The sequence below is a fragment of the Salmo salar genome, chromosome ssa09 (assembly GCF_905237065.1).
Source record: "Salmo salar chromosome ssa09, Ssal_v3.1, whole genome shotgun sequence".
NCBI classification, from domain to species: domain Eukaryota; kingdom Metazoa; phylum Chordata; class Actinopteri; order Salmoniformes; family Salmonidae; genus Salmo; species Salmo salar.
In genome coordinates this window covers 128,583,952-128,611,468 of record NC_059450.1, presented here as the reverse complement: position 1 = coordinate 128,611,468, position 27,517 = coordinate 128,583,952, and the positions used below count along the sequence as shown (strand labels likewise).

General features: G+C 42.4%; 2 protein-coding genes and 1 long non-coding RNA gene across 3 annotated transcripts in view; 2 read left to right on the top strand and 1 right to left on the bottom strand.

Annotated features, from left to right (window-relative positions):
• LOC106612844 (uncharacterized) overlaps nucleotides 1–14,898 on the bottom strand; it is an 84,439-nt gene extending 69,541 nt beyond the window's left edge. The window contains exons 1-2 of the long non-coding RNA XR_001330375.2: nucleotides 14,724–14,898; nucleotides 14,537–14,642 (exon numbers count right to left, since the gene is read on the bottom strand). This is a non-coding gene — a long non-coding RNA (uncharacterized lncRNA). The remainder of the gene's footprint in view (nucleotides 1–14,536; nucleotides 14,643–14,723) is intronic.
• aipl1 (aryl hydrocarbon receptor interacting protein-like 1) lies at nucleotides 400–10,323 on the top strand. Its single transcript, XM_014214418.2, has 6 exons — nucleotides 400–521; nucleotides 1,242–1,421; nucleotides 4,869–5,057; nucleotides 9,243–9,419; nucleotides 9,710–9,851; nucleotides 10,013–10,323. The coding sequence occupies exons 1-6, from the start codon at nucleotides 414–416 to the stop codon at nucleotides 10,210–10,212; spliced, it is 996 nt and encodes a 331-aa protein (XP_014069893.2). The 5' UTR covers nucleotides 400–413; the 3' UTR covers nucleotides 10,213–10,323.
• A 4,278-nt stretch (nucleotides 14,899–19,176) lies between the features above and the next one.
• The window catches only part of LOC106612846 (trafficking regulator of GLUT4 1), a 14,080-nt gene continuing 5,739 nt past the window's right edge, over nucleotides 19,177–27,517 (top strand). Inside the window, exon 1 of the mRNA XM_014214419.2 lies at nucleotides 19,177–20,342. Coding sequence (XP_014069894.1) covers nucleotides 19,926–20,342 — 417 coding nt within the window. The 5' untranslated portion in view covers nucleotides 19,177–19,925. The remainder of the gene's footprint in view (nucleotides 20,343–27,517) is intronic.

Genomic DNA, 27,517 nt, shown 5'->3' with positions numbered 1-27,517 from the left:
GAGTAATACCTTGAGACTTCCTTAATATTAGACATCGCTCACCAGCTGTTATTGACAAAATTATTAAGTGCTTAGTACATTATACCCCTATCACAATGATTTGTAGCTGTGGGCTTGAAGTAGTGTTTTTCCATCCCCTTCTGGATGTTTCTCGTCCAGTAGATGATAGATAGTCATCAGGAGAAATGCTGAGAAGAGCTGATTGAGGGATGGATGAATGGGGGGAGGGGAGGAGGGATTCTTAATCTCATTATCCCTTTCCTAATCATCAAGGAGTAATGTGTGTTCATACCTCTCTATGCCTCACACCTGCTATAAGCTACCCTAGCAGAAACACATACAGACAGACACACATTATATACACACACACCTATTTATTTACTCTACACATAGACAAACAGCAATATAGAAAAATGTCTTCAGATATGGACGGGACTATGCTCCTGGGAGTGGAAGGCATTAAGAAAACCATCCTGTATGGAGGGACAGCTGAGATGCCCCGGTTCATTACTGGGACCAAGGTAGGCCTCACTCTCTCCATCTCAACTTATTCCTCTGCTTCAACCTCTCAATCTCCATCCAAATTCATCGATTTCAATCTCTCTACTTAGTTTATAATCCTCAGTCTTTCTCTCTTTCTATTTCTCTCGATCTGAATCTCTCCATCTAAATCTATCAATTTAAACATAACTCCATCTATTGCCTTTTCTATCCTCTATCTATCTCAAATAGTGGAGGTTTTCTCCAGACCACAGACAGTTACTCATCCAGTGCTTTGTCTCCAGTTCCAGACAAATCAGATTTCTGTAAAGAACATGGTTGCAATAGATTCTAGAACATTGTGTAGATTCAGAAAATAAAAATGTTTGTCTCACTCACATTAGGCAAATAAAATGGTCTTACTTATGGAGTCATATGACACTATTCATTCCATTAGTAATGCCATGGTACAATATCTTATAATGTCGCATCCTGCCTGTCAACAGGGACCATATACACACAACAGTATGATCAGTGTGTAAAGGGGTGGCATTTGGTGGCACTGGAGAATCTGGAGGAAAATGACTCTAAATCCAAACGTGTTCTTCACCACCCCCCTCTCTTCCTTTCTCTCCTCCACCTCTTCCATACTGTACATCCTCCTCCATTATCCATTTCCCCTTTCATCCCCTCCACTTCATCACCTCTTTCATCCCCTCTCCTCCATCCTCTCTTCTTCACCCCCCTTCCCTCCTCCACAGGTGACCTTCCATTTCCGTACACAGCTGTGTGATGATGATCGTACGGTGATAGATGACAGTAAGGTGGCGGGCGTGCCAATGGAGGTGGTGATCGGGAACATGTTCAAGCTGGAGATCTGGGAGACCCTGCTCACCTCCATGAGGATCGGAGAGGTGGCCGAGTTCTGGTGCGATGTCACCGTGAGTAAGACTCATTCTCTCACAATGCAGTGCCACAGTAGCATACTTCCTATTCAAACATTACAGTCTAGATTCTAAATACAACTCCAACACCTCTCCAGAAGTCAACTGAACCTCTCAATTAAAAAAAGGTTTGTCCTAAGTAAACTTTAAGAAAAATCGAAACAATTCCTAATTATTTTAACTAGGGAAACATTTAACAAAAGCTAAGGTATCAATCACATCAGAGTAAAGTCTCTCATGATAGTCGGCCTGCATCTTACAAGGAACTAAAAGAGACACCACCCATTATTACAGTACTGTCAAAAACACAAAAGCTCCTTCTATTCAGAGCATACTGAGTAAACACATAAATATCTCAATCACTCTCTCAGTAGCATGAGACACAATACAAACACACTGGAATATCATACACCTAATATCATACACCTAATACAGGTGCTTTGTTGTTCTGTGTGTGCATTGCCAGTGTTGTGTGTAATAATGATGACAGTTAGAAACAACCTAACCTCAACCCACTATTGAAGAGGATGCAGATGTTTCTGTCAGTTCCCCTTTTTGGTATATGTCCCTTCTCAGACAATTCAACACATCTCTAGGAAGCTTTGAAAAGCACACATTTGCTGAAAATGTAGGCTCTACTTTCAGTTGTCTGTGTTATCTGTGTTCTTCAACGTATTGTGTCTGCAATTGTAGCCTTTCCAGGGGCTTGGTTATATATTTATATTTGGTACCACCTTATTTGGATAGTCTACAGAATATCAGTAACATTTCAAATAAATATATACTAACCCTAACCCTAGCTCTAACCCTAACCTTAGCCCTTATCTTAACCCTTAACTTACCCTAACCCAAGCTCTAACCCTAACCTTAACCCTAACTGTAATCTTAGGAAGCAGTTGCTTATCAACAGGTAGTTTGTTGATAGTATGACCATTTCTAGAGCATCTACAGATGGGAAATACAGACTATCCAAGTAAAGTGTAACCTTACACTGAGTGTACAAAACATTAAGAATACCCTTTTGACCTTACAAGGTGTCTAAGGCGTCCCACAGGGATGCTGGCCCATGTTGACTCCAATGCTTCCCACAGTTGTGTCAAGTAGGCTGGATGTCCTTTGGGTGGTGGACCATTCTTGATACACACAGGAAACTGTTGAGCGTGAAAAACCCAGCAGCATTGCAGGGCGCCTGGCACCTACTAATATACCCTGTTCAAAAGCACTTAAATATTTTGTATTTCCCATTCACCCTCTGAACGGCACACGTACACAATCCATGGCTGAATTGTCTCAAGGTTTAAAAATACTTCTTTAACCTGTCTCCTCCCCTTTATCTACACTGATTGAAGTGGATTTAACAAGTGACATCAAAAAGGGATCATATCTTTCACCTGGATTCATCTAGGTCAGGCTATGTCATGGAAAGAGCAGGTGTTCATAATGTTTTGTCCACTCAATGTGTATTTGTTCAACATACAACACCTGTTAACGAGGGTAACCTAAGGTTGCTATCTACAACACCTGTTAGTGAGGGTAACCTAAGGTTGCTATCTACAACACCTGCTAGTGAGGGTAACCTAAGGTTGCTATCTACAACACCTGTTAGTGAGGGTAACCTAAGGTTGCTATCTACAACACCTGCTAGTGAGGGTAACCTAAGGTTGCTATCTACAACACCTGCTAGTGAGGGTAACCTAAGGTTGCTATCTACAACACCTGTTAACGAGGGTAACCTAAGGTTGCTATCTACAACACCTGTTAGTGAGGGTAACCTAAGGTTGCTATCTACAACACCTGTTAGTGAGGGTAACCTAAGGTTGCTATCTACAACACCTGTTAGTGAGGGTAACCTAAGGTTGCTATCTACAACACCTGTTAGTGAGGGTAACCTAAGGTTGCTATCTACAACACCTGTTAGTGAGGGTAACCTAAGGTTGCTATCTACAACACCTGTTAACGAGGGTAACCTAAGGTTGCTATCTACAACACCTGTTAGTGAGGGTAACCTAAGGTTGCTATCTACAACACCTGCTAGTGAGGGTAACCTAAGGTTGCTATCTACAACACCTGTTAGTGAGGGTAACCTAAGGTTGCTATCTACAACACCTGTTAGCGAGGGTAACCTAAGGTTGCTATCTACAACACCTGCTAGTGAGGGTAACCTAAGGTTGCTATCTACAACACCAGCTAGTGAGGGTGTTGTGTGTGAGTTCTATTTTAATCTTTGGGTGACTTCTTTTCCCCCCAGTTATTTGTGTCTGCTAGTCTGGCTGTGTTTGTATAACATATATTGTGTGCTTAATTCCGTGTGTGTGTGTGTGTGTGTGCGCGCGCATTTGAGTGCGTATGTGCATGTGTATGTTGGTGGAGGAGACAAACAGAAGAGCTTAGAGAGTGTAATTAATCCCCAGCAGCTTCACCTTTCCCTAATCGCCTGTGATTACTGCTGACCATGAAGACAACCTGGGACGGACTTTAAACCAGCTGGGGCTCAGCCATTCATTCATTATCTAGTAACTACAACCTGGGTGCTTTATACAGTAGGCTACATTCTGTCTATACAGTAGGCTACATTGTGTGACCCTACTAGCAAAGATTTTTATAAGTAAACCAAGATATACCACAGCCTGTCATTTCAAACGCAAACAAATGAGTCATAGTGGGCAGAACAAGGAAGAAGGTGGGCAAAGCCAAGCACGAGCTAGCGAGATCCTATTGGCGCGTTCTAGCGAACATTTGCATATTTCCATTAGGGAACGCCTACTCTGTGAAGTGGGTATGTGCAATAACTCAATTTGCCTTTCCACTCCTTCTAAAAAACGCAATTTTTTAAAACTTTGGCAAAGGGTAAAGTCTACAAAACTTAGTCCACTCTGTTCGTAACGTATTTTAGTTTTGGGAACAGAATACTGTATTAAGATGAAATGTTTCATCGATGAGAAAATTTGCAGAATGTCGGCTAAAATCCATCTAGTTCCATCTTCACATTAATACATCCAGTGACATATCTGTCTCATTGCTCTTTCTGTGCCTCTAGTGTGGAAGGTAATATGAATTGTTTACTCATCCCAACCAGTGGAGGGCAATATTGTTATGTTGGATACATAGTTCAGTTGAGGAGAATAGACCGGGTTTCCGAAATATTTGTGTATTCACAAATACATATACTACATATACATGTATTCACAAATACATATACTACATATACATGTATTCACAAATACAAAAATATTTATCCAGGGTCCTTTCTGGTTTGATTGACAGACTAAGGATGAAAGACAAAGAGCAATGTCTTACTCCACCCATTCTAATCCAATCAATTCAGTGAAAAAGGGGAAACGCCTATATCAGGAAATGACTAATTCAATGACATGTCTTATATCATATAGCTCTGGTTAACTTTGCTTGCCCTGTCTCTCTGGCTGTCTCTCTTTCTCTCCCCAGCACACTGGCCTCTACCCCCTGGTGGCCAAGAGCTTGCGGCGCATCGCGGAGGGCAAGGACCCTGTGGACTGGCACATCCATTCGTGTGGCATGGCCAACATGTTTGCCTACCACACCCTGGGCTATGATGACCTGGACCAGCTACAGAAGGAGCCTCAGCCTCTCTACTTTGTACTGGAACTGGTCAAGGTTAGAGGGAATGGAGACATACACAGAGACACATACACACACACACACACAGATATTGCACACACGTACACATACACACACATACAAACACAGAAATATTGCGCACACAAGACACACACTGATCTTGCTCATATTCTCTGTGTGCATGTGTGTGTGTGTGCGCGCGTGTCTGTGTTTTTGATTTATTATGCACGTGGGTACCAAAAGTCCTCACAAGGATAGCAAAACAATGAACATTCGGACAAGTGGGGAAATTTCACCGGTCTCCATAAAGAAAAAGCTATTTAAGGCTTAGGGGTTAGGTTAAAATCAAATAAAACATTTTTGGTCACATACACGTGATTAGCAAATGTTATTGCGGGTGTAGCAAAATGCTTGTGCTTCTAGCTCTGACAGTGCAGTAATATCTAACAAGTAATATCTAACAAATTACACATCATATACCCAATACACACACATCTAAGTAGAAATGAATTAAGATTATATACATATGGACAAGCGATGTCAGAGCGGAATGGACTAAGATACAGTAGAATAGTATAGAAAACAGTATATACATATGAGATGAGTAATGCCAGATATGTAAACATTATTAAGTGAATGACATATCGTAGAATAGTATAGAAAACAGTATATACCTATGAGATGAGTAATGCCAGATATGTAAACATTAAGTGACTAAGATACCGTAGAATAGTATAGAATACAGTATATACATATGAGATGAATAATGCCAGACATGTAAACATTATTAAAGTGACTAGTGTTCCATTCCTTAAAGTGGCCAGTGATTTCTACTCTATGTCTATAGGCAGCCGCCTCTAATATGCTAGTGATGGCTGTTTAACAGTCTGATGGCCTTGAGATAGAAGCTATTTTTTAATCTCTCGGTCCCAGCTTTGATGCACCTGTACTGACCTTACCTTCTGGATGATAGCGGGGTGAACAGGAAGTGGCTCGGGTGGTTGATGTCCGTGATGATCTTTTTGGCCTTCCTGTGAAATCAGGTGCTGTAGGTGTCCTGGAAGGGCAGGTAGTTTGCCCCCGGTAATGCGTTGGGCAGACCGCACCACCCTCTGGAGAGCCTTGCGGTTGCGGGCGGTGCAGTTGCCGTACCAGGCGGTGATACAGCCCGACAGGATGCTTTCAATTGTGCATCTGTAAAAGCTTGTGAGGGTTTTAGGTGACAAGCCAAACTTCTTTAGCCTCCTGAGGTTGAAGAGGTTCTGTTACGCCTTCTTCACCACACTGTCTGTGTGCGTGGTCCATTTCAGTTTGTCAGTGATATGTACGCCAAGGAACTTTAAGTATTCCACCTTCTCCATTGCGGTCCCGTCGATGTAGATAGGGGGGTGCACCCTCTGCTGTTTCCTGAAGTCCACGATCATCTCCTTAGTTTTGTTGATGTTGAGTGAGAGGTTGTTTTCAAGGCACCACACTCCCAGAGCCCTCACCTCCTCCCTATAGGCTGTCTCGTCATCGTTGGTAATCAAGCCTACTGGTGTTGTGTCATCTGCAAACTTGATGATTGTGTTGGAGGCGTGCTTGGCCATGTAGTCATGGGTGAACAGAGAGTACAGGAGGGGGCTGAGCACACACCGTTGTGGGGCCCCAGAGTTGAGGGTCAGCGGAGCGGAGGTGATGTTTCCTACCTTCACCACCTGGGGGCGGCCCGCCAGGAAGTCCAGGACCCAGTTGCACAGGGCAGGGTTCAGACCCAGGGCCTCGAGCTTAATGATGAGCTTGGAGGGTACTATGGTGTTGAATGCTGAGCTATAGTCAATAAACAGCATTCTTACATAGGTATTCCTCTAGTCCAGATGGGATAGGGCAGTGTGCAGAGTTACTGCAATTGCATCATCTGTGGATCAATTGGGGCGGTAAGCAAATTGAAGTGGGTCTAGGGTGGCAGGTAAGGTAGAGGTAATATGATCCGATAGTCATTAAGTTCAGTTACCTTTGCCTTCTTGGGTACAGGAACAATGGTAGCCATCTTGAAGCATGTGGGGACAGCAGCCTGCCTATAGGGAGCGATTGAATATGCCCGTAAACACATCAGCCAACTGGTCTGCGCATGCTCTAAGGACGCGGCTAGGGATGCCATCTGGGCCGGCAGCCTTGCGAGGGTTAACACGTTTAAATGTTTTACTCACGTTGGCCAAGGAGAAGGAGAGCCCACAGTCCTTGGTAGCGGGCCGCGTCAGTGACACTGTGTTATCATCAAAGTGTGTGAAGAATGTGTTTAGCCTGTCCGGTAGCAAGACGTCGGTCTCGGCGACGTGGCTGGTTTTCCTTTTGTAGTCCGTGATTGTCTGTAGTCCTTGTCACATACGTCTCGTGTCTGAGTCGTTGAATTGCGACTCCATTTTATCTCTATACTGATGTTTAGCTTGTTTGATTAATCTAGAAAAAAGAAACGCACACCTATAAAGGCGAGGTGCTGGCTAGCGGAGTAGAACACTAGAAAATAAAGGAAAGCCGCACACTCTAAGAGCTCAGATGCAAAAATGTAATAACCAACGTTTCGACAGCGAAGCTGTCTTCATCAGGGTATCATCACAAACACTGCGAGATGAGTCATTTATATAGTGTCAAGAGACACACAGGTGTTTGTAATCATGGCCAAGTATGGCCTAATATCATTGGTTAACTCAAATATTTAAAAAAATGGCATACAAAGAACATACAAAAAGACAAACAAATGGATAGCATACGATCATAGCATTTGTAGTCTAAAATGTAGAGAGGGGGTACAACAATGATCAGATTAATATTGCCATTGAGAAAATTCAAAACAAAACGAGACATGACCTTTTCAAGGTCAGTCTTGCAAAAAGACGCATTCTTGCGTTCTCACTACCCGCTATTCTAAGTGCTCTGAACAAATTAAAGGAATCGTTCACAAACATTGGCACATTTTGAAATATGATGATAGTCTCGGTAATGTGTTTTCTGATCTTCCCCTGGTCGTATTCTCGCGGGGCACAAATCTCAGAGACCAATTGGTACACTCTGATTTACCACCCCAAGATATTCCTGAACAACGCCTATTTGCGGCCATACTGGATGGAAATTACAAGTGTAATGGCTGTGCTCAATGCAATGGCACTTATAAATGTAGATCCTTCAAACACCCCCAAACAGGGAAATCTATCCCAATTAAAGGTGTTATTACGTGTTCCACTAAGGCAGTTATTTATCTTATAACTTGTCCCTGTGGTAAAAATTATGTGGGTAAAACAAAGCGTGAATTAAAAGTACGTATCTCAGAGCACCGTAGCACCATTAGGTGCAAAAACTTGACTTACCCAGTTGCGGCCCACTTTTTGGAAGCAAACCATTCGATTTCGTCTCTGCGTTATATTGGCATCGAACATGTCACCCTCCCGAGGAGAGGGGGTGACCTTGATAATTTATTGTTAAAACGAGAGGCTGCCTGGATCTTTAATTTAAAGACCCTTGCTCCCTTCGGTCTCAACATAGACTTTGATCTGAAGCCATTCTTGTGATTATTGTGATTTTGCCATTGTAATTGTTTGTTAGATACATTTTAGACTACAAATGCTATGATCGTATGCTATCCATTTGTTTGTCTTTTGTATGTTCTTTGTATGCCATTTTTTTTTAAATATTTGAGTTAACCAATGATATTAGGCCATACTTGGCCATGATTACAAACACCTGTGTGTCTCTTGACACTATATAAATGAGTCATCTCGCAGTGTTTGTGATGATACCCTGATGAAGACAGCTTCGCTGTCGAAACGTTGGTTATTACATTTTTTGCATCTGAGCTCTTAGAGTGTGCGGCTTTCCTTTATTTTCTAGCTTGTTTGATTGCCTTGCGGAGTGAATAACTACACTTTATATTCTGCCATATTACCAGTCGCCTTGCCATGGTTAAATGCAGTGGTTCGCGCTTTCAGTTTCGCGCGAATGCTACCATCTAGCTGGTTAGGGTAGGTTTTAATAGTCACAGTGGGTACCACATCTCCTATACACTTCCTTATAAACTCAGTCACAGTATTCGTGTATGCGTCTAGATTATGGGTTAGGGAAAATAGGATTTTGATTAGGAATCAATTGTTTGGTCCCCACAAGGATAGTAACACAAACGTGTGTGTGTGCACATGTGTGTATATGTGTGTGTCCGTGTCTGTCTGCCTGTGTGTTTGTGTATCCCAGGTGCAGCAGCCCAGTGAGTATGACAGGGAGTCGTGGGCTCTGAATGATGAGGAGAGACTGAAGGCTGTGCCCTTGCTCCACGGCCAGGGGAACAAGCTCTACAAACAGGGGCGCTACCAGGACGCCACCAACAAATACAAAGAGGCCATAGTCTGCATCAAGAACATACAGCACAAGGTACTGTAACAACGGATCAGGAATAGCGGTGTGGAATAATGACTTTGGCTTTAGTTTTTGGAGTTCTTGAAATATATTTAGTGAGAGAGTATAACCACATTTTAATCATGACTTCCATATACATAGTACACCCTCGATGCTTTGTGTGTTTGAGAATTGTATGTGTGTGTTTGTGTGTGTGCGTGCGTGTGTGCATGCACGTGTATGTCAGTGTGTGTGCGGGTGCGTGCATGCGTGCATATATGAGTGTATTCATCCATGGTGTGTAACTGTGTATCCCCCTCCCCCAGGAGAAAGCATGGGAAGCCCCCTGGCTGAAGCTAGAGAAGATGGGGAACATGCTAACTCTCAACTACTGCCAGTGTCTGCTCCGTATGGAGGAGTACTATGAGGTCATAGAGCACACCAGTGACATCATCAATCAGCACCCAGGTACCTCAGGCACACAAAATATATTATGACACCTTACAGGAAAAGCACTTGAGACAATAACAAATAGTCAATGGACGAAGTGTGAAGAAATTATAACATTATCTGTGTATCTGCCTGTGTGTGCTTCTCTATCTGTTTGCATATGCGTGTGTTCATCCTAGGTGAAATGAAGGCGTTCTACGTGCGAGGGAAGGCCCACATCGAGGTGTGGAACGAAGCTGAGGCGCGGGCTGACTTTGAGAGGGTTCTAGATCTGGACCCTGGCATGAAGAAGGCTGTTAAGAAGGACCTGGGTGTCCTCAACATGAGGATGGAGGAGAAGAATGAGGAGGATAAAGTCAAGTACAAGGGCATGTTCTGACATGGCCCAGGAGATATGGAGGGGGAGGGTCAATGTCAAAGTGGACAGCACAGATGGTGCTGAGAGAGAGAGAGAGAGAGAGAGAGAGAGAGAGAGAGAGAGAGAGAGAGAGAGAGAGAGAGAGAGAGAGAGAGAGAGAGAGAGAGAGAGAGAGAGAGAGAGAGAGAGAGAGAGAGAGAGAGAGAGAGAGAGAGAGAGAGAGAGAGAGAGAGAGAGAGAGAGAGAGAGAGAGAGAGAGAGAGAGAGAGAGAGAGAGAGAGAGAGAGAGAGAGAGAGAGAGAGAGAGAGAGAGAGAGAGAGAGAGAGAGAGAGAGAGAGAGAGAGAGAGAGAGAGAGAGAGAGAGAGAGAGAGAGAGAGAGAGAGAGAGAGAGAGAGAGAGAGAGAGAGAGAGAGAGAGAGAGAGAGAGAGAGAGAGAGAGAGAGAGAGAGAGAGAGAGATATCATTTTTACTTATTTATCTGTGTTTTTCCTGTAACATTGTTTGGTGGTCAATCCATTTGGGTAGAACATGTATCCATTATGTCTGACTTGAATGGTTGAAGCCCAACAAGTACTGCATCTAGTCATAAAAGGCAAATAAATCTTGGTGTAGATTATGTACTCATCAGATATTGAATGAATATGTTATTTTGTTCTTTCCTTTAATCCATGGCACACTACATGACCAAAAGTATGTGGACAACTGCTCCTCGAACATCTCATTCCAAGTGACTATCTCATGGGCATTAATATAGAGTTGGTCCCCCCCTTTGCTGCTATAACAGCCTCCACTCTTCTGGGAAGGCTATGCACTAGATGCTGGAACATTGCTGAGGGGACTTGCTTCCATTCAGCCACAAGAGAATTAGTGAGGTTGGGCACTGATGTCGGGGATTAGGCCTGGCTCGCAGTCGGCGTTCCAATTCATCCCAAAGGTGTTCGTTGTGGCTGAGGTCAGGGCTCTGTGCAGGCCAGTCAAGTTCTTTCACACCAATCTTGACAAACCATTTCTGTATGGACCTCACTTTGTGCATGGGGGCATTGTCATTTTAAATACTGAAACAGGAAAGGGCCTTCCCCAAACTGTTGCCACAAAGTTGGAAGCACAGAATCGTCTAGAATGTCATTGTATGCTGTAGAATTAAGATTTCCCTTCACTGGAACTAAGGGGCTTAGCCCGAACCATGAAAAACAGCTCCAGACCATTATTCCTCCTCCACCAAACTTTACAGTTGGCACTATGCATTTGGGCAGGTAGCATTCTGCTGGCATCCGCCAAACCCAGATGTGTCCGTCAGACTGCCAGATGGTGAAGCGTGATTCATCACTCCAGAGAAAGCATTTCCACTGCTCCAGAGTCCAATGGCAGCAAGCTTTACAACACTCCAGCCGACGCTTGGCATTGCACATGGTGATCTTAGGCTTGTGCGCGGCTGCTTGGTCATGTAAACCCATTTCATGAATCTCCCAAATAACAGTTATTGTGCTGACATTGCTTCCAGAGGCAGTTTGGAACTCGGTAGTGAGTGTTGCAACTGAGGACAGACAATTTATATGCGCTATGCTCTTCAGCACTTGGCCATCCCATTCTGTGAGCTTGTGTGGCCTACCACTTCACGACTGAGCCGTTGTTTCTCTTAGACGTGTCCACTTCACAATAACAGCATTTATAGTTGACCGGGGAAGCTCTAGCAGGGCAGAAACTTGACAAACTGACTTGTTGGAAAGGTGGCATCCTATGACGGTGCCACGTTGAAAGTCTGAGCTCTTCGTTAAAGCCATTCTACTGCCAATGTTTGTCTATGGAAATTGCATGGCGGTGTGCTCGATTTTATACACCTGTCAGCAATGGGTGTGGCTGAAATAGCTGAATCCACTAATGAAGGGGTGTCCACATACTCTATATTGTTTTTTATTTTATTTGATTTTGTAGTATCCAATTGGTAGTAGTTACAGTCTTGTCTCATCGCTGCAACTCCTGTACGGACTCGGGAGATGCGAAGGTCGAGAGCCATGCGTCCTCCGAAACACAACCCAACCTAGGCGCACTGCCTCTTGACACAACGCACATCCAACCCGGAAGCCAGCCTCACCAATATGTCGGAGGAAACACTGTACACCTGGCGACCTGGTCAGCATGCACTGCGCCCGGCCCGCCATAGGAGTTGCTAGTGCTCGATGAGACAAGGATATCCCTGCCGGCCAAACCCGGACGACGCTGGACCTCCCGGTTGCGGCCGGCTGCGGCAGAGCCTGTGCTCAAACCCAGAATCTCTGGTGGCACAGCTAGACCATTGCGCCACTCAGGAGGCCTATATTGTTTTAAAGGGATTTTCACACACTGACAAAAAATGTGTACCGTCAATGAGATTAGTCAATTCTCTGTATCTTGTTGCCACCATTACATTCCACTAGATGGCATTATTTCTATAGCATACACCTCAGGGCTAAATACTGTACTATGAAAGTTGATATATCAACAACTACTACAATAACAAAGAGGAAGTTTGAACTGTTTTGTGGGGGGGGGGTGGTCTATGATAATTCATTCACCAGTATGGCACAATGACAGGACAATCTCCAACAAAGGTCTCCAACAGAGGACACTCTAAAACAGAGGCTTCTAGCTTTTGTTCCAGCCCAGCACTAACACACCTGATTACACTAATCATGGTCGAGACTAAAGGCTCTGATTAGTTGATTATTGGAAACAGGAAGTGTTAGTGCTGGGCTGGGACAAAAGCCTGACCACGCAGTTGCTCTCCAGGAGCATAGTTGGGGAACCCTGCTCTAGATTTGGAAAACCCTGCTCTAGATTTGGAAAACCCTGCTCTAGATTTGGAAAACCCTGCTCTAAGTTATTGAGTTGACCTGATATGCTTTCTGATGGCATGCATGGTAACATGAAGGATCACTTTGCTGTGAAAGGAGTAATAGGTAATTGCAGTGTCTGAGTGATAGATAGGGGTCACATACAGGTTAGTGATGGAGACACTCCCACAATAGCATGATAGACAGCACACCCACCCACCCACAGCTGGCCCCAGTAAGCTACGTAATATAATTGGGTAAATGTCTGACAGCCACATGTATGTGTGTACAGTATCAGGCCGATGCCATACAGCGAGCTCACTTTCATTCAGGGAATCCCCTATTTGTCATATCCCATTTGTCATTTCCCATTCTCTTTACACTCTTAGAAAAAAATGTTTTTTTGGGGTTCTTTATAGAACCTTTAGATTTTTTTATAAGATTAAAGAACCCTTTCTAGTTTTAACAAAAATGTGAGAGTCCGACAAACCGGCTGAGGCGTGAGAGCCTGACGAGCCGGCTGAGGCCTCCCTGGTAGCTCTGGCACTGACACCCGGACCCGACGTACCTTCCAACACAAAAACAAACAAAAAAACACTCCCTGATGCTTCCCTTAGGTAAGGTGTTATTCTGTAACGATGTACACTGAGAGTCGGGAAGCAAGTACAGGGAGTGAGTGTTTAATAAATAAAAGGTACATAAAACAAGAAACACAAACAATGCACTGACATGAAAACAGAGTCAATAGCACCTGAGGAAAGAACCAAGGGGAGTGACAGATATAGTGAAGATAATCAAAGGAGGTCATGGAGTCCAGGTGAGTGTCATGAGGCGCTGGTGCGTGTGACGATGGTGACAGGTGTGCACAAGAATCAGCAGCCTGGTGACCTAGAGGCCGCCAACGTGACATAATGTTGCAGCTTCATGATTTCACCTGGTCAATAAACTGTCTATCTGACGTCTGACACATTACGTCTCTATGGCAGGGGGAGATTGAATTCATATTTTGCAACATTGTCGCACAGGTCAGAGTGGCAAACAGAAAGGTTCATACAAACCTATGCTGTTGCAAACTAAATGCTAGATAGAAGCAAGAGGAAATAATGTGTTTAATAAAAGCATAGTCCCAGTCTGTATTAGATAGAATGTCGTTGCCCTGCCTGCCTGTGTGGAAAATAACCTGTGGTTACCTAGGTTACAGCAAAAACTTTACCTTTTTCAAATGCAGTTTTCTTGTTGTCTGCTTGTTTTAGTAAATTACAAAACTACATTTAAGAAAAGTACAACATGTCTAAAGATTACATTTCAACATTGCCTGCTCCCGAGCCTTCTCACTACTTAGAAAAATATAATCTTGTAGTGCTTCCCTCGTGTCCCTTTTCATGACGGAGCTAGCATCCACTTGTGTGAGTGAGTGCTACCGACCAGAACATTAATCTAGCCAAGACCAACAACACAAACAAACGGACTATACTGCTTCAAGTAGTGAGTGGAGTTACAAACAGACAATACTAAACAAGTGAAATGTCTTACCAGTGATGAAGTGTTTTACACACACATCAACGTGTAGTGTACTTGGACACCGGGGCTCCACATTTCACATTGAATAACCACAGCTTTTCGGCATGTTTTGTTATTTCTGAAAACAAAAAATCGATGATGAAGTTGACACTTTCACACTGGGGGTCGATGGGAAATAATGTTTGTTCCTTATTATTACCTGAATATCAACTTGGACTATACACTCTTAGATAAAAAGTGGTTCTATAAAGAACCTTTTGATCAATTCAAAATGTAACTGCCATTCCCATTCAAAAATCAACTCCCATTCCAGCATGACGACGCAAGAGGACGATGGTTGAACCAACTTGCAAGTAGCCTAGCCCAGTGTTTCCCAACTCTGGTCCTCAAGTACCCCCAACAGTACACAGTTTTGTTGTAGTCCTTGACAAACACACTTCATTCAGCTCATTGTAGACTTAATGATTAGTTGACAAGCTGAATAAGGTGTTCTTCCAAGGTTACAATAAAAATGTGTTATTTTGGGGGTACTCAAGGACCAGGGTTGGGAAACACTGGCCTAGCCTACCAATAAGCATGTTATTTTTCAATGTATTAAGATAAGCAAAGTACATTTTTTAATTCAAATATATGAAGCCAAAGTAATATGATATGCTCGATTTTAAAAAAGTTGATACGGTATTAGAATTTGAGCATGTTTGTAACTTAGCTAGCTAAACAGAAAAATCTAGCTAGGCTACTTTAATTTACCACATTACAAGTTAGCCAGCTAACTCTTTTAACTAAACATGATTTTTTATTATGGAACATGCCAAATAGAGCATTGGCAATTAGCTAATTGTTACTTTTATTTCAGTATGGAGTCAATTGAGAGGACTATGTTTCATGAAGCCATTTGAAGACCGTTGCTGACTGAGAAGAGGTATGTATAAATTATTTATAATAAATTATGTATAATAAGTCTTGATGATACAATAGCCTAGTTAATCATTACATTACTTCTAACACACTATCTATGTTTTGCTCAGTCTGTCAGTAACCCAGAACCATCAGAGGCAGAGGATCTCGCTTTCGGCTGCTGCTGACAACAACTGCACGTATTGGTCTTCTACATCATAGTAATTATATACTGCATGTCTGCCAGTGGCGGTCGGTGCTCTTTAAGATGAGGGAGGACGATTATTTTTTGGAGCATGGCCTTCTTTCTATTACAGCATATTGGATGTCATTCATATTCCATTCACCCAGCTCAATGTAACATCGATAGGTTTAGGCTACTACATGACACTCATAATGTCCCTATACCCATCATGAGGTTGCTACAACCGAGCCTATGAATGACTGTTTACAGCGTAGGTGCACAGGTCGAGAGAAATTTGAGTAATCAAGGTGACAGACAGTGACACATTCAATACTGCCTTGCCTGCATCTAGCTGATCTAGGGTGTAATCATTAGTCCAACAGTTGCAAACATGAGTTTCTATTGGACAAATTCAGGTATGTTTATCCCCGTTTTGTTCCGTTTGCTTCCCTATAAGAAACTTCAACAGAATCTGCAGAATGAATACACGCCTGATCACACGCAAACACAGTTCACTTTCATAGCTGCCACATACAAATAACGTGATTCCTTTGATCGTTGGATAATTCCTTCTCACATCTACGCCCTCTCCTCCTCTCACATCAGCCGTCAGTGACACGGCGAAAACATCTTTCCAGGCCAAACCTTCATGTCATAACCGCTAAACCCTACACAGAGCCTACATCGATGTCACCATATTAGCTAACGTCAAGTCAACATAGCTACTAGAACCAAAGCGTTAGTAAACCCGCTACAATCATGCAGTACAGTGTACAGTTAGCAAGCAGTTTAGCAGTTACATCGGCGGTCCCCCGTGGCAATAAATGTATAAATCCAAAAGCTTACCTTGACTTGGACAACATACAACAACAAAGAGTTACACATGGAGTAAAACAAATATACAGTCAATAATACAGTAGAAAAATAAGTCTATGTACAATGTGAGCAAATGAGGTGAGATAAGGGAGGTAAAGGCAAAAAAAGTCCATGGTGGCAAAGTAAATACAATATAGCAAGTAAAACACTGGAATGGTAGATTTGTAGTAGAAGAAAGTGCAAAGTAGAACTAGAGATAATGGGGTGCAAAGGAGCAAAATAAAATAAATAAATACAGTAGGGGAAGAGGTAGTTGTTTGGGCTATGTACAGGTGCAGTGATCTGTGAGCTGCTCTGACAGCTGGTGCTTAAAGCTAGTGAGGGAGATAAGTGTTTCCAGTTTCAGAGATTTTTGTAGTTTGTTCCAGTCATTGGCAGCAGAGAACTGGAAAGCGAGATGGCCAAAGTAGGAATTGGCTTTGGGGGTGACCAGAGAGATATACCTGCTGGAGCACGTGCTACAGGTGGGTGCTGCTATGGTGACCAGTGAGCGGAGATAAGGGGGGACTTTACCTAGCAGGGTCTTGTAGATGACCTGGAGCCAGTGGGTTTGGCGACGATTATGAAGCGAAGGCCAGCCAACGAGAGCGTACAGGTCGCAGTGGTGGGTAGTATATGGGGCTTTGGTGACAAAACGGATGGCACTGTGATAGACTGCATCCAGTTTGTTGAGTAGGGTATTGGAGGCTATTTTGTAAATGACATCGCCAAAGTCGAGGATCGGTAGGATGGTCAGTTTTACGAGGGTATGTTTGGGGTATGTCCTTCATTTTGGAAGAAATAAATTTGTTTAAAACTGTTCAACTATTGTCTTTTTCTCTCTTTGACTCAACTACTCAGCACATTTTATACACTGCAGTGCTAGCTAGCTGTAGATTATGCTTTCAGTACAAAATTAATTCTCTGATCCTTTGATTGGGTGGGCAACATGTCAGTTCATGCTGGACGTCCTCCGGAAGTTGTCATCATTACTGTGGAAGTCTGTGGAAGGGGGTGAGAACCACGAGCCTCCTAGGTTTTGTATTGAATTCAATGTTCCAAGAGGAGGAATGAAACGAGATGTCCCCTGCTACACCATGGTGCTACCCAACAGAGTGCTGTTAAGACTACTGTAGACCTTCATTGCTTAACTGTGTGTTTTAATCAATTATTTGGTGACGTTAATATATTTAGTATAGTTTTATCTAAAAAGGATAACTTTTTTAATGTTTCACTATTTTTACTTTTATGAAATTCCCTGAGGATAGTCCTACCCTTCCTCCTCTGAAGAGCCTCCACTGATGTCTGCATAGCATTTTGTCTTCATTTTCTGAAGATCATGTTTTTGCTCCTTTTTTCTTCTCTGGAACCAGTCAGGCATTAACCCATACTGTATTGGTGGTAGGTAGCCCAGCGGATAAGGAGTTGGACCTGTGTCCGAACGTTGGCTGGTTCAAATCCTGGGGCCGGGTGCTGGAAAAAATGGGTGGAATTGATCTGACAACTGGAGGGCTACTGGGTTCACATCCTCAAAACATTCCCCTACCATTGGACCCTTGAGCAAGGCCCTTAACCACACAATATGCTCTTCATCCAGGGGCGCTGCACTGCAACTTAAACATCTGCACATCTAAACTGTATGTTTGAGGTTTGCCGTTTGGGGGAATGAGAACGGAGCAGAAGACACATTTTTATTGTTCGCTGTAACTGGACAAAGTTGCATTGTTTTGCATTATATTGTATTGTAAAGAAGTCAGCCAGAGTTGATGTGGGCCATCATTCAAACAAAGTCATGCCTTCCTGCCCACCAATGCATATTTCCAAACTTTTTTTTTGCATATAATGACAATACATTCTAAAAACAATGCTAGTATTCTGTTGTCCATTATTTAATTGTTTATTAAACTATATTGTTAGCTAAAAATATGTATATTTAATAGTAGTAGCCATAATTCATAAATGTCACCATGCAGGGTTCTGTATGGAACCATTTTGGTTCAGTGAAGAAGAACATCTAAGGTTCTGATCCATATATAAAGCAAGCAATATAACCCCTTTGGGTCTTATCAGGAACCTTTTTTAAGAGTGTAGGACACAAAAACAGAAAACACCCAACTGCCCTCACTTGTCGTAGGTCCTCACTTTGGACCATAGCAGCAGAAAACCTCATAACATTTATCATAACATGTAGCACTTTAGGGCTCTACATAGTATCAATCTAGTTACAGCTTTAAATGCTGTATACGAAAAAATGTACCCACTGTTTATAATCAGTCGATACAGAATGTGGATGGAAGCCTAAATTCAAGGTTGAACTACAAAGTTTCTATGTCAGTATCCACAAATAAAACCAACCCCGTGGTAGGTTATTGATTTGGTATTCATTTACCAGTAGGCTATATAAGGTTCCTGACCTAGTGGAAGACAATTAACATTCCTACCACAAGGTGTACACATTTTCAATCAAGCGTGTCCTTGGGACATTGAGCAAATCTACACAAACAAACCTAAGATCATCAATGATATATCTATAAATGAGACAAATGTGAATAGTATAAGTGGCCTATATTAGCCTATATTTGAAGAGGCTTTGAGGCGTCCCACGCGGGGATCAAAGCGCCAGAGAGATTCTGCCCTGCCTCTCCTGCTCCTGGCGCGCTTCCATCGTGGTGCTGATGTTGGGAAGGACGGAAGGAGAGAAAGAAAGGGGAGGAGAGGAGTGGGACGGGGAGGGGGCGCCGCACTGCTCTGCTACAAGTTCATCCCAGTGGCTCTCTTGCTGCAGCGTGAGAAACAGTCTTGACACACGGCCCGTTGCGGAACAACACACAGGACACAAACTCACTTTCTCTGTTTCTAGGGGTACATTTCATTGAAACGAATCGCATTCCGTCATTCTTTATTACTTTGAATGAAAAAGAAAACGTTTATTTCAGTGAGATATAAAGCTGGTAATAATTGTGGATCGCGGTGGGATTGAAAAGGCAGGCGACAGGCGCTTCACTGAGTGATTTGTTCTTTGGGTCTGGCGTTACAGATGGAGAGAGGGAGTGCACATTTCAGAGGTGATCGCTTTCCGATAGCGCGTGTGGATTGAATGGAAATGCGGAATTGAGGCGGAAGACATTCTTGATTCGAGAGGAAGAATGATGCGAAAATCCAACGGGAAAATACCACTATATGTTGTATCTCTAATTGAAAGGGGTTGATTTATAACGCATGTGGTTGACATAGCCAACCTAAATGGTGCATTAGTATACATATCAACTTGCCACGCAATTGGTTACATTGGGTAGTCATAGTCTTAGAGTGTATTGTAAAATCGAAAAATAAATTAAACTATATTTTTTTATCAGGTCAAAGAATTGGAATATAGCACCACTATAACCAGTCTTAGTACTATACACGATTAGGCATTTTTTTCCTCTATTGGAAACTAATTTAAATATTTTGGATTTGGAAGAAATGGCAATCAACATAGACACTGAATTCGAGAAATCTAACCTGGGAGAGAGCGGCCGCGCACCCGCCAACGAGTCTCAGGAGACGGAGAAACTTCTCAGCCCCGTGACCACCGAGCCCGCTGGCGGCAACAGTATGAAAATGTCCTCCTCCTTCACAGTCAACGTGGGGAGTGACAAAAACCTGGATGTAGATCAGAACGGCCACAGTTTGCCCTTTAGGTCGGGCTCTGCAGGGCACCTTGCTGCTGCCCCCCTTTCCCCGTCCCGGGTCAGTTTGAGTCGCAGTTGCACCTCTTCCATCGGAAACGCCGCGGTCCAAGAGGCGCAAAAGCCCAAAGACTACCTCATACTGGTCATATTGTCCTGCTTCTGCCCTGTCTGGCCCGTCAGCATTGTTGCTTTGTTATTTTCAATTATGGTAAGTGGATATCTAACGCCTGTCTAGGAAAGTGGGGTCTAAAAACGCCTGTCGTTTCTTGTCAATTCACTGTCCATGCTGTATTGATATATGAAACATCGGGGGATAAGGGAATCATTATTTGCAATTTCTTAATAAAATAGACCTAGGATATTAACACTAGTAATAACCTCAAACAGCATTGTTTAGAATGCAGACTGTTGGCACTAAATCGTAGCCCTATACCCAAGTTGAATTCGAAAGCCCTTTTTAACCATTCGTGATCAAGTGTAGACCTAAGGGCTCTATTCAATCTGTATCGCTGAAGCGTGCTAGAAATGTAAAGGTCATTTCCGATTTTGCCGACATATGCAGTGTTTACCTTGAATGCAGTCTCTGCTAACACGGAACATTATATTTACATTTCAATCATGCTGTAACGCTGAATTTCCGCGATATGGATTGAAGAGAGCCCTAAATCTACAACTATTCAACAAATAATTAATGATAAAGGGAAAAGGACAGTATATCGATCACATTTATGTTGCCAGTATTTTCTCAACTGTCTTTAGCCTACCTTGTGGGAAGGGAGGTGGGAAGGGGGGGGCACTCAATTACAGCCCTCCCTGCTGCTTCATTCAGAAAAGATTTGCAGCATACTTGCACTTCCTGTACTGGGTGCCATGCACATGCCATGATGTCCCAGCTGGGCAATAATATGGCCAGTGTTGGCACATTGATGTAGCCTTTGTTGCAGCAGATTTATAAATGAGAATGCTGACGAGAATTATATTGTTTTTAAGCAAAAGTCTGCTTAAATTTGGAGGGATCGCGAAAACTGGGATCACATGACATATCCATCACCCGCCAATTAATTACGTTCCAAACATGGGTGATCAAATATGACAGCTGAGGAATGTTTTTTTTTTGTATATATATATATTTTTACAATGAATTAAATAGGAGATGAAAAGAGGCTAGGGCTGTTGTGGTGACTGTATTACCGCCACACCAGCAGTCATGAAATTCAATGTGACCGTTGAGTCGTGGTAATCTCCTTTTAGGCCCTCTGCACATGTGTTAGTAGTAACAAACTAACGTTAGCCACATTTCGTGTAACGCACACGAATGAGTTATAAAGACAGAAAATTGTGTAATACACACAATGCGTTGTGATGAAACTCGTGTATTAATGAGTTGGATTGATCAATTTGAATAAAGAAGTTAAACAACAGGTTGAAACTGAGTGGAACACATTGTCGATGTGGATATTGTTTCAAAGCCTAACACAACGAAATGGACAGTAGCTGTTTTCTATTGACATTCATTTGGATACATCCATAACAATGTTTGCCTTCTCGTCAGGACACTTGACAGTGTTTATTACGAGGAGATCGCACTGCAAATCCAAAATTAGGCTAGAAGCTAGCCAAATAGTTTGTTGCTAGCAAACCTGCCAATATGACAACCAAATTAAAAAATATCAGTTGCTGAAAACAGCTGGTCAAACTAGAAACGTGCGAGGATTTGACAGCAACACTGCAGTAGGGACCAGATAAATTAATGTTCATCACTCACCATGTTAGGTCATCAGTTGCTCCAAAACAAATATGTCTCTGCAAAAACAAATCAATGCCAGCTACCTAGCTAAGTCTTTCCTTGTTGGACCTGTGTTTACCATGTATTACATGTCGGTTTGTGTGGTTGTTGGTTTAGCTTTCTGTAACTTTGTAGTAAGTAGAAAGTGTGTAGACGCTTACTGCGTCATGATTGCAAGCTGTCCCAATATCTTTTCCAACTATCCCTTTATCTGGTTTTAATGTCCATTCTAGAATGCCATTCTAGCCAATCAGAAACGAGTATTCAACAATGCTGTGGTATAATATAAAATAATGGCACAGGATTTATAAGCATATCTTGTCTGCTAAATGAACAAGCCTACAGCCTATGGCAAGGCGCATACCCAGATAACATACAGTAGGCCAACTCATATTCTGTTCTTCTGAAATAAATGTCCTTCATATCATAATGTTTCTTTAGACCTGCATAAAATAAATAATGGATTTATTGTTATGGTTTATGTTCAATTTATTTATTAGACTTTTTTAAATGTAGATGTTCCAAAGGCACGCATCAGCAGCTTGTATGCGGCTTGTATTTGTGGAGTCCTGGAGATGCTAAACTTGTTTATGTTAATTAACGGTACTTTACCGTGTGACCGGCATTCTTTTGCATGACAATAACCGTCGGACAAAATATCATGACTTCCATAGCCCTAAGAGAGGCACAGTGTATGTAGGCTACGGTGTTAAGCCTCGTGCACACCGGTTGTGTCAAACTGTATGCGTTCTGGCTGAAGTCCATTCATTTCAATGGGAGGCAGTCCACACTGCTGTGACTCATCTGCCAGATTTACGGTGTGTGGTATTGCGTGCAGTGTGTCACATGCATTGGATTTTTCCATCTTGTGTGCGTTGCTTTGAAGTGTGGTATCAGACACGGAAGTAGATAAACCACCAAAGAAGTTGCTAATGTGTAGCGTGATTCTTTTTGTTGCGATGCCGCGCATGGATTGTGAAAACTACTTAAAATGTACCATACAGCAATGTAATGATGCAACCTGTGAACACGCTTATGGTAGCCAACCTCTTATGCTGGACACAATCAATGTTGTGGTCGTGTGGTAAAAATTCTAAGCTTTTAAAATCGATACTTATAGAGTTCATAGAGACCTTTGAGAACGGAAATAATAACAAACCTCATAAGCAATAGAATGACACGTCTTACCAGACTTTATATATAGAAATCAAACAGGGTTTATTCAAAATAGACACTTCCAAACAAATACAAAAACATGTTTCAGTTTAATACAATATGCTAAAAAACAAGATGTAGATTTATCAATAATGGTTGTTGATGCCAAAGAGACTGTTTTGAATGGCCTTTTCTATTCAAAACTTTGAAAGCTTTCAACTTTCCAGCTGAAATAATACATTTAATAAAAATATTACATAAATGTCCTCAAGCTAAAATATACACAAATAATACATGATCTAATGAAATTGCTTTAGACAGGGATGTCTTCTCTTCCCACTCCTGTTTGCACTGGCAATGTAACCGCTTGCAGAAAGAATTAGACAGTGCCCAAACCTAACAGGTATCAGTATTGGTAAACATGAATACAAACAACATTTATTTGCAGATGATCACCTGATATACCTGATCAATATTAAAAACTCAATGCCCTCTTACTAAAAATATTTTCAGAATACTCTAAAATCTCAGGATATAAAATGTACGTGGGAAAAAACGAAATAATGGCAATAGGAAAGAAAAAAAAACGAATGATCTAGAGAAATCACTTTGCAAGCCAGCATAATGTGACTTTCAGGCCCGATGTGGCCTGTAAATTCAGAGTTTTCTAACACCACTGTGTTAGAGAATAACTAGGTCCTCAAAAAAAAGGGCCTGGAATCCTTCATAGAGGCAGATAGGTGGAATCATTTACAGGGGGTTCTTTGAAGCACCAACATTTTTTCCCCTCCTATGTGGACAAACGGAAGAATGTATGGTTCTCCTTAGCACCTTTTTTTCCCTAAGAGTGTAATAACTAGAGAAGTTTTGGAGAGGGTTGTGTTCAAACTACTGAGATGTTAAAGGTGTTTTTTATAGATCTCATTGCACTGCTGTTATGAGGCTGAAACCTCCACAGAGTTTGTCTCTGACTTAAGTTGTGACTGGCCTACATGTTGTTGGCTGTCCTTGCTGCAGGCTACATTTTCTATGCTAGTGTTCTAATAAGATAAGTTTGGTCCAGGTATAAGTGGCTCTAGCCAGTTGAGAAGAACACAATTTGGCTCATGTGTCTTCTATCTTTGGGCTTGCAGAATGACTCAACGACAGGGACAACACACAATAATAAAACATTCAGTTTATAAAACATGGCAGTTCTGACAACAACAGTTCTCTCCTAATGGACCCAGCATACTAGCTGACAGAGGGAGGGAGAGAAAGAGAGGGAAGATAAGCGAGGGAAGTGGTAGAAACCAGAGATGGCCACTAACTCAATAGAAGGCGATAGAAGTCAATTGAGCCTTTCTGCAGAGGGCAAATTGCAACAGTTAGCCAGCTACGTAGCTTTGATAAACATCTTTTCAGTCCTGAGGGGAGCAAGACAATCTCTCTCTCACACTCACACACACACACACACACACACACAGGGAAGGGGGATAGAGGGCTAGCATCAGTATAGGAAATTACAATATTACCTGCCCGCCACAGGGGTGGACTTGTAAAGATTATTCAGGAAGCCTTCAGATTGGCTAGAACACATTTTCTAACACTGAAACAAATAGGAATTTAATCAAAAGGGAAAAATATAATAAATCCTAAAATGTTTATTTAAAAAGGGGAAAATGACTTTTGCCTACATTCTGTATCTACATTTGTGGATAAATTCATTCCATAATTTCATAACACTGAATACCAAACAATTGGTTAATAATACAGTATATTTCTCAACCACCTAAATAAAAAATGTACTAGATGTATATATATATTATATATTGTACAGTATATCTTGTACAACCACCAATGGCCAACTCATGCTGATCTGTAAGTAGAAAAGCAAGTTAGGCTTAACAGATGTAAGACAGCTGTACTGATGGCTATTGGTATTGAGGTTGCTACTGGCGGACGCAGAAGACGTGGAGTAAATTCTATGGCGTGGAGAGGCAGAGCGAGACAGGGTTATGGGCTTATATTGGCTGTGCAGGCCTTTCCAGGTAATGGGACTGAGTGCTAGGCCCAAACTGCTGCTGCACGCTCGGCACGTTCACTGGTGAAATATGGGCTTCAAGCTTCAGCCCAATGGATATTTTTCTCTTTCTTTTAAGGTGTGGGAAGGGGGAGCCGTGTGTGTGTGTGTGTGTGTGTGTGTGTGTGTGTGTGTGTGTGTGTGTGTGTGTGTAAATGGTTTATTAGTAATCTTGTGCAGCTGCTACATTGGGTAGTTTTGAAATCAGCATTCCCTCTAAAAACTTGGAAAGGACAATGGTGGAATAAGTACCCAATTGTCATACATAAGTCAAAGTATAGATACCTTATTAGAAAGTTACTCAAGTAAAAGTGAAAGTCACCCAGTAAAATACTACTTAGGTAAAAGTCTAAAAGCATTTGTAGCAGCAATTTAGCTATTACTGAAGTAGCCCTGCTGATATAGTACTACACCCTACTCCATTTAACCTGGACTAAAAAGCATTTTCAATGGCGATTTTCCATTGAGCTTGCTTTTTACTCCCGAACTAGGCTTAATCTGTGCCCTGGAAACAGCCTCAATGTTGTATGGATAAAACAATGCACCATTGTCATTATGTTTCCTCGAATACATGACAGTGGATTAAACTATGTGAATCATCAGTCTACCTCTGGAATAGAATAATGGAATACTTTCTCCAGCCCTTCTCTTCCTTAGAGATACAGGCTTGCCTCATTCAAGCCTTCTACGCACAATCCAATTTACTGTCCACATGTACCACCTCCCAGCTCTTTGATGGTTTGCCCTGGGGGAAAACAACCATTAATGAGGACTCATGATGCCTTATGTGGATACTTTAAAGCCATATCTGTCCATCCTTGAGGGGATATCTGATTTGACATAATGAGGTTGTTGTAAGCAGAAGGGTAGAAACATTGTTTTCACCGATCCAACTCGGTCAGATCAGTGATCTCTTAACATGGCGTCCTATAAATCAAGGTACCAATCACAATGGGAATACAAAACAAAACATTATGTGATTGGTAAATTAACTCTCAAAATCTAACCAATTGTTTTTAGACATAGAGTGACCAATTGAATGTGGTTAAGATCAGTGGTCTGTTTAGGGACGCAACATCGAACTGATAAAGTAGTGGAGTTGTTGAATTAGGTGTTTCAGTGAACTCTTACACACCAGGGTTTCCTAACCCTGCCCTGCCCTTGGGCTCCGTTCCAATACTGTAGAAATGTGTCCTACTGTCTTTCCTCCCTTAAAGTGGTCACTGATCTGACGTGACTGGATTGGTAGAAGCTAGGTCGTAGTGGAACTCTTTATCTCGCCTATCAAATCAAGTTAGATCAGCGATTACTTCAAAGAGGGAGAGAAGGAAAGGAGACATTTTAGAGTTATCTGAATACACACGGGCACACACACACACACACGCCAGGGTTGGGCACAACTCTCTCTCTCTCTGTGTGTACAGTACAATTCCTGTCCTCCAGGCTGCTCCCATCCCTGGGACCACACTCTTCATTATTAATGACAGCAGCAGCAGGGAGGGAGAGCACTTTCTTAGAGACTCATAGCTCTCCATGTTCTACTTCTTTCTCTCTCTCTTCCTCCATCTATCTCTCTCCATCTATCTCTGTTTCTACCGCCATCTTCCTCTCCATCTCATCTCTGATTCTGTCCTTCTCTCTCCATCTCCGATTCTCTCTCTCTTTCTCCTGCCACCTCTCTCCAGCATCGACTACAGTGGGACCAACCACAGGGCTGGGGGAGGGGATGTGATGTGTGTGTGTTTGTTGTGTGGGTTTGCGTGGTTGTACTGCAGGTGGGATGAGAGGCCAGGTTTGTGCTGAATTTCACATTCATAAGAAAAATATGAGCAGGTCTCCCTCTCCCTGTAAATCAATACAACCATTTATTACCTAGTCTGAAGGCTCCCTTCCACCTACCCCCAGCTACTAACACACACACACACACTTTACTCTTTCTGAGAATACAGCTGGAGGTCTTTGACCCAGGCTTATCTGACTTCCAGTGCACTGTGTGAGTTCCTGCCTCACTAGAGACAGCGAGGCTCATGGGTAGAGGGAGAGGGAGGAAGGACAGAGGAAGGGTAGGGCGAAGAGAGGGAGGGAGAGGGATGAAGGGAGGGATACACGGAGGGAAAGACGGATAGAGAGGGAGAGCAAGTGAGGGAGGGAGGGAGTGTTGTTCTCTGCAGTGATAAAAGGGTAATCTCATTCGTGTTTGAGTTGCTTTGTTTATCAGCAAAGTTGCTTGAGATGATGTCGTTTGCAACCTGCAACTGCAACAAAAATAGCTTACAAATCGTTTTATGTTATGCAGACATTAAATTACAATATCTACAGGAAACTGCCAAAATAAAGGAAACACTTGAATAAATGAGGGATACAAAGTATATTGAAAGCA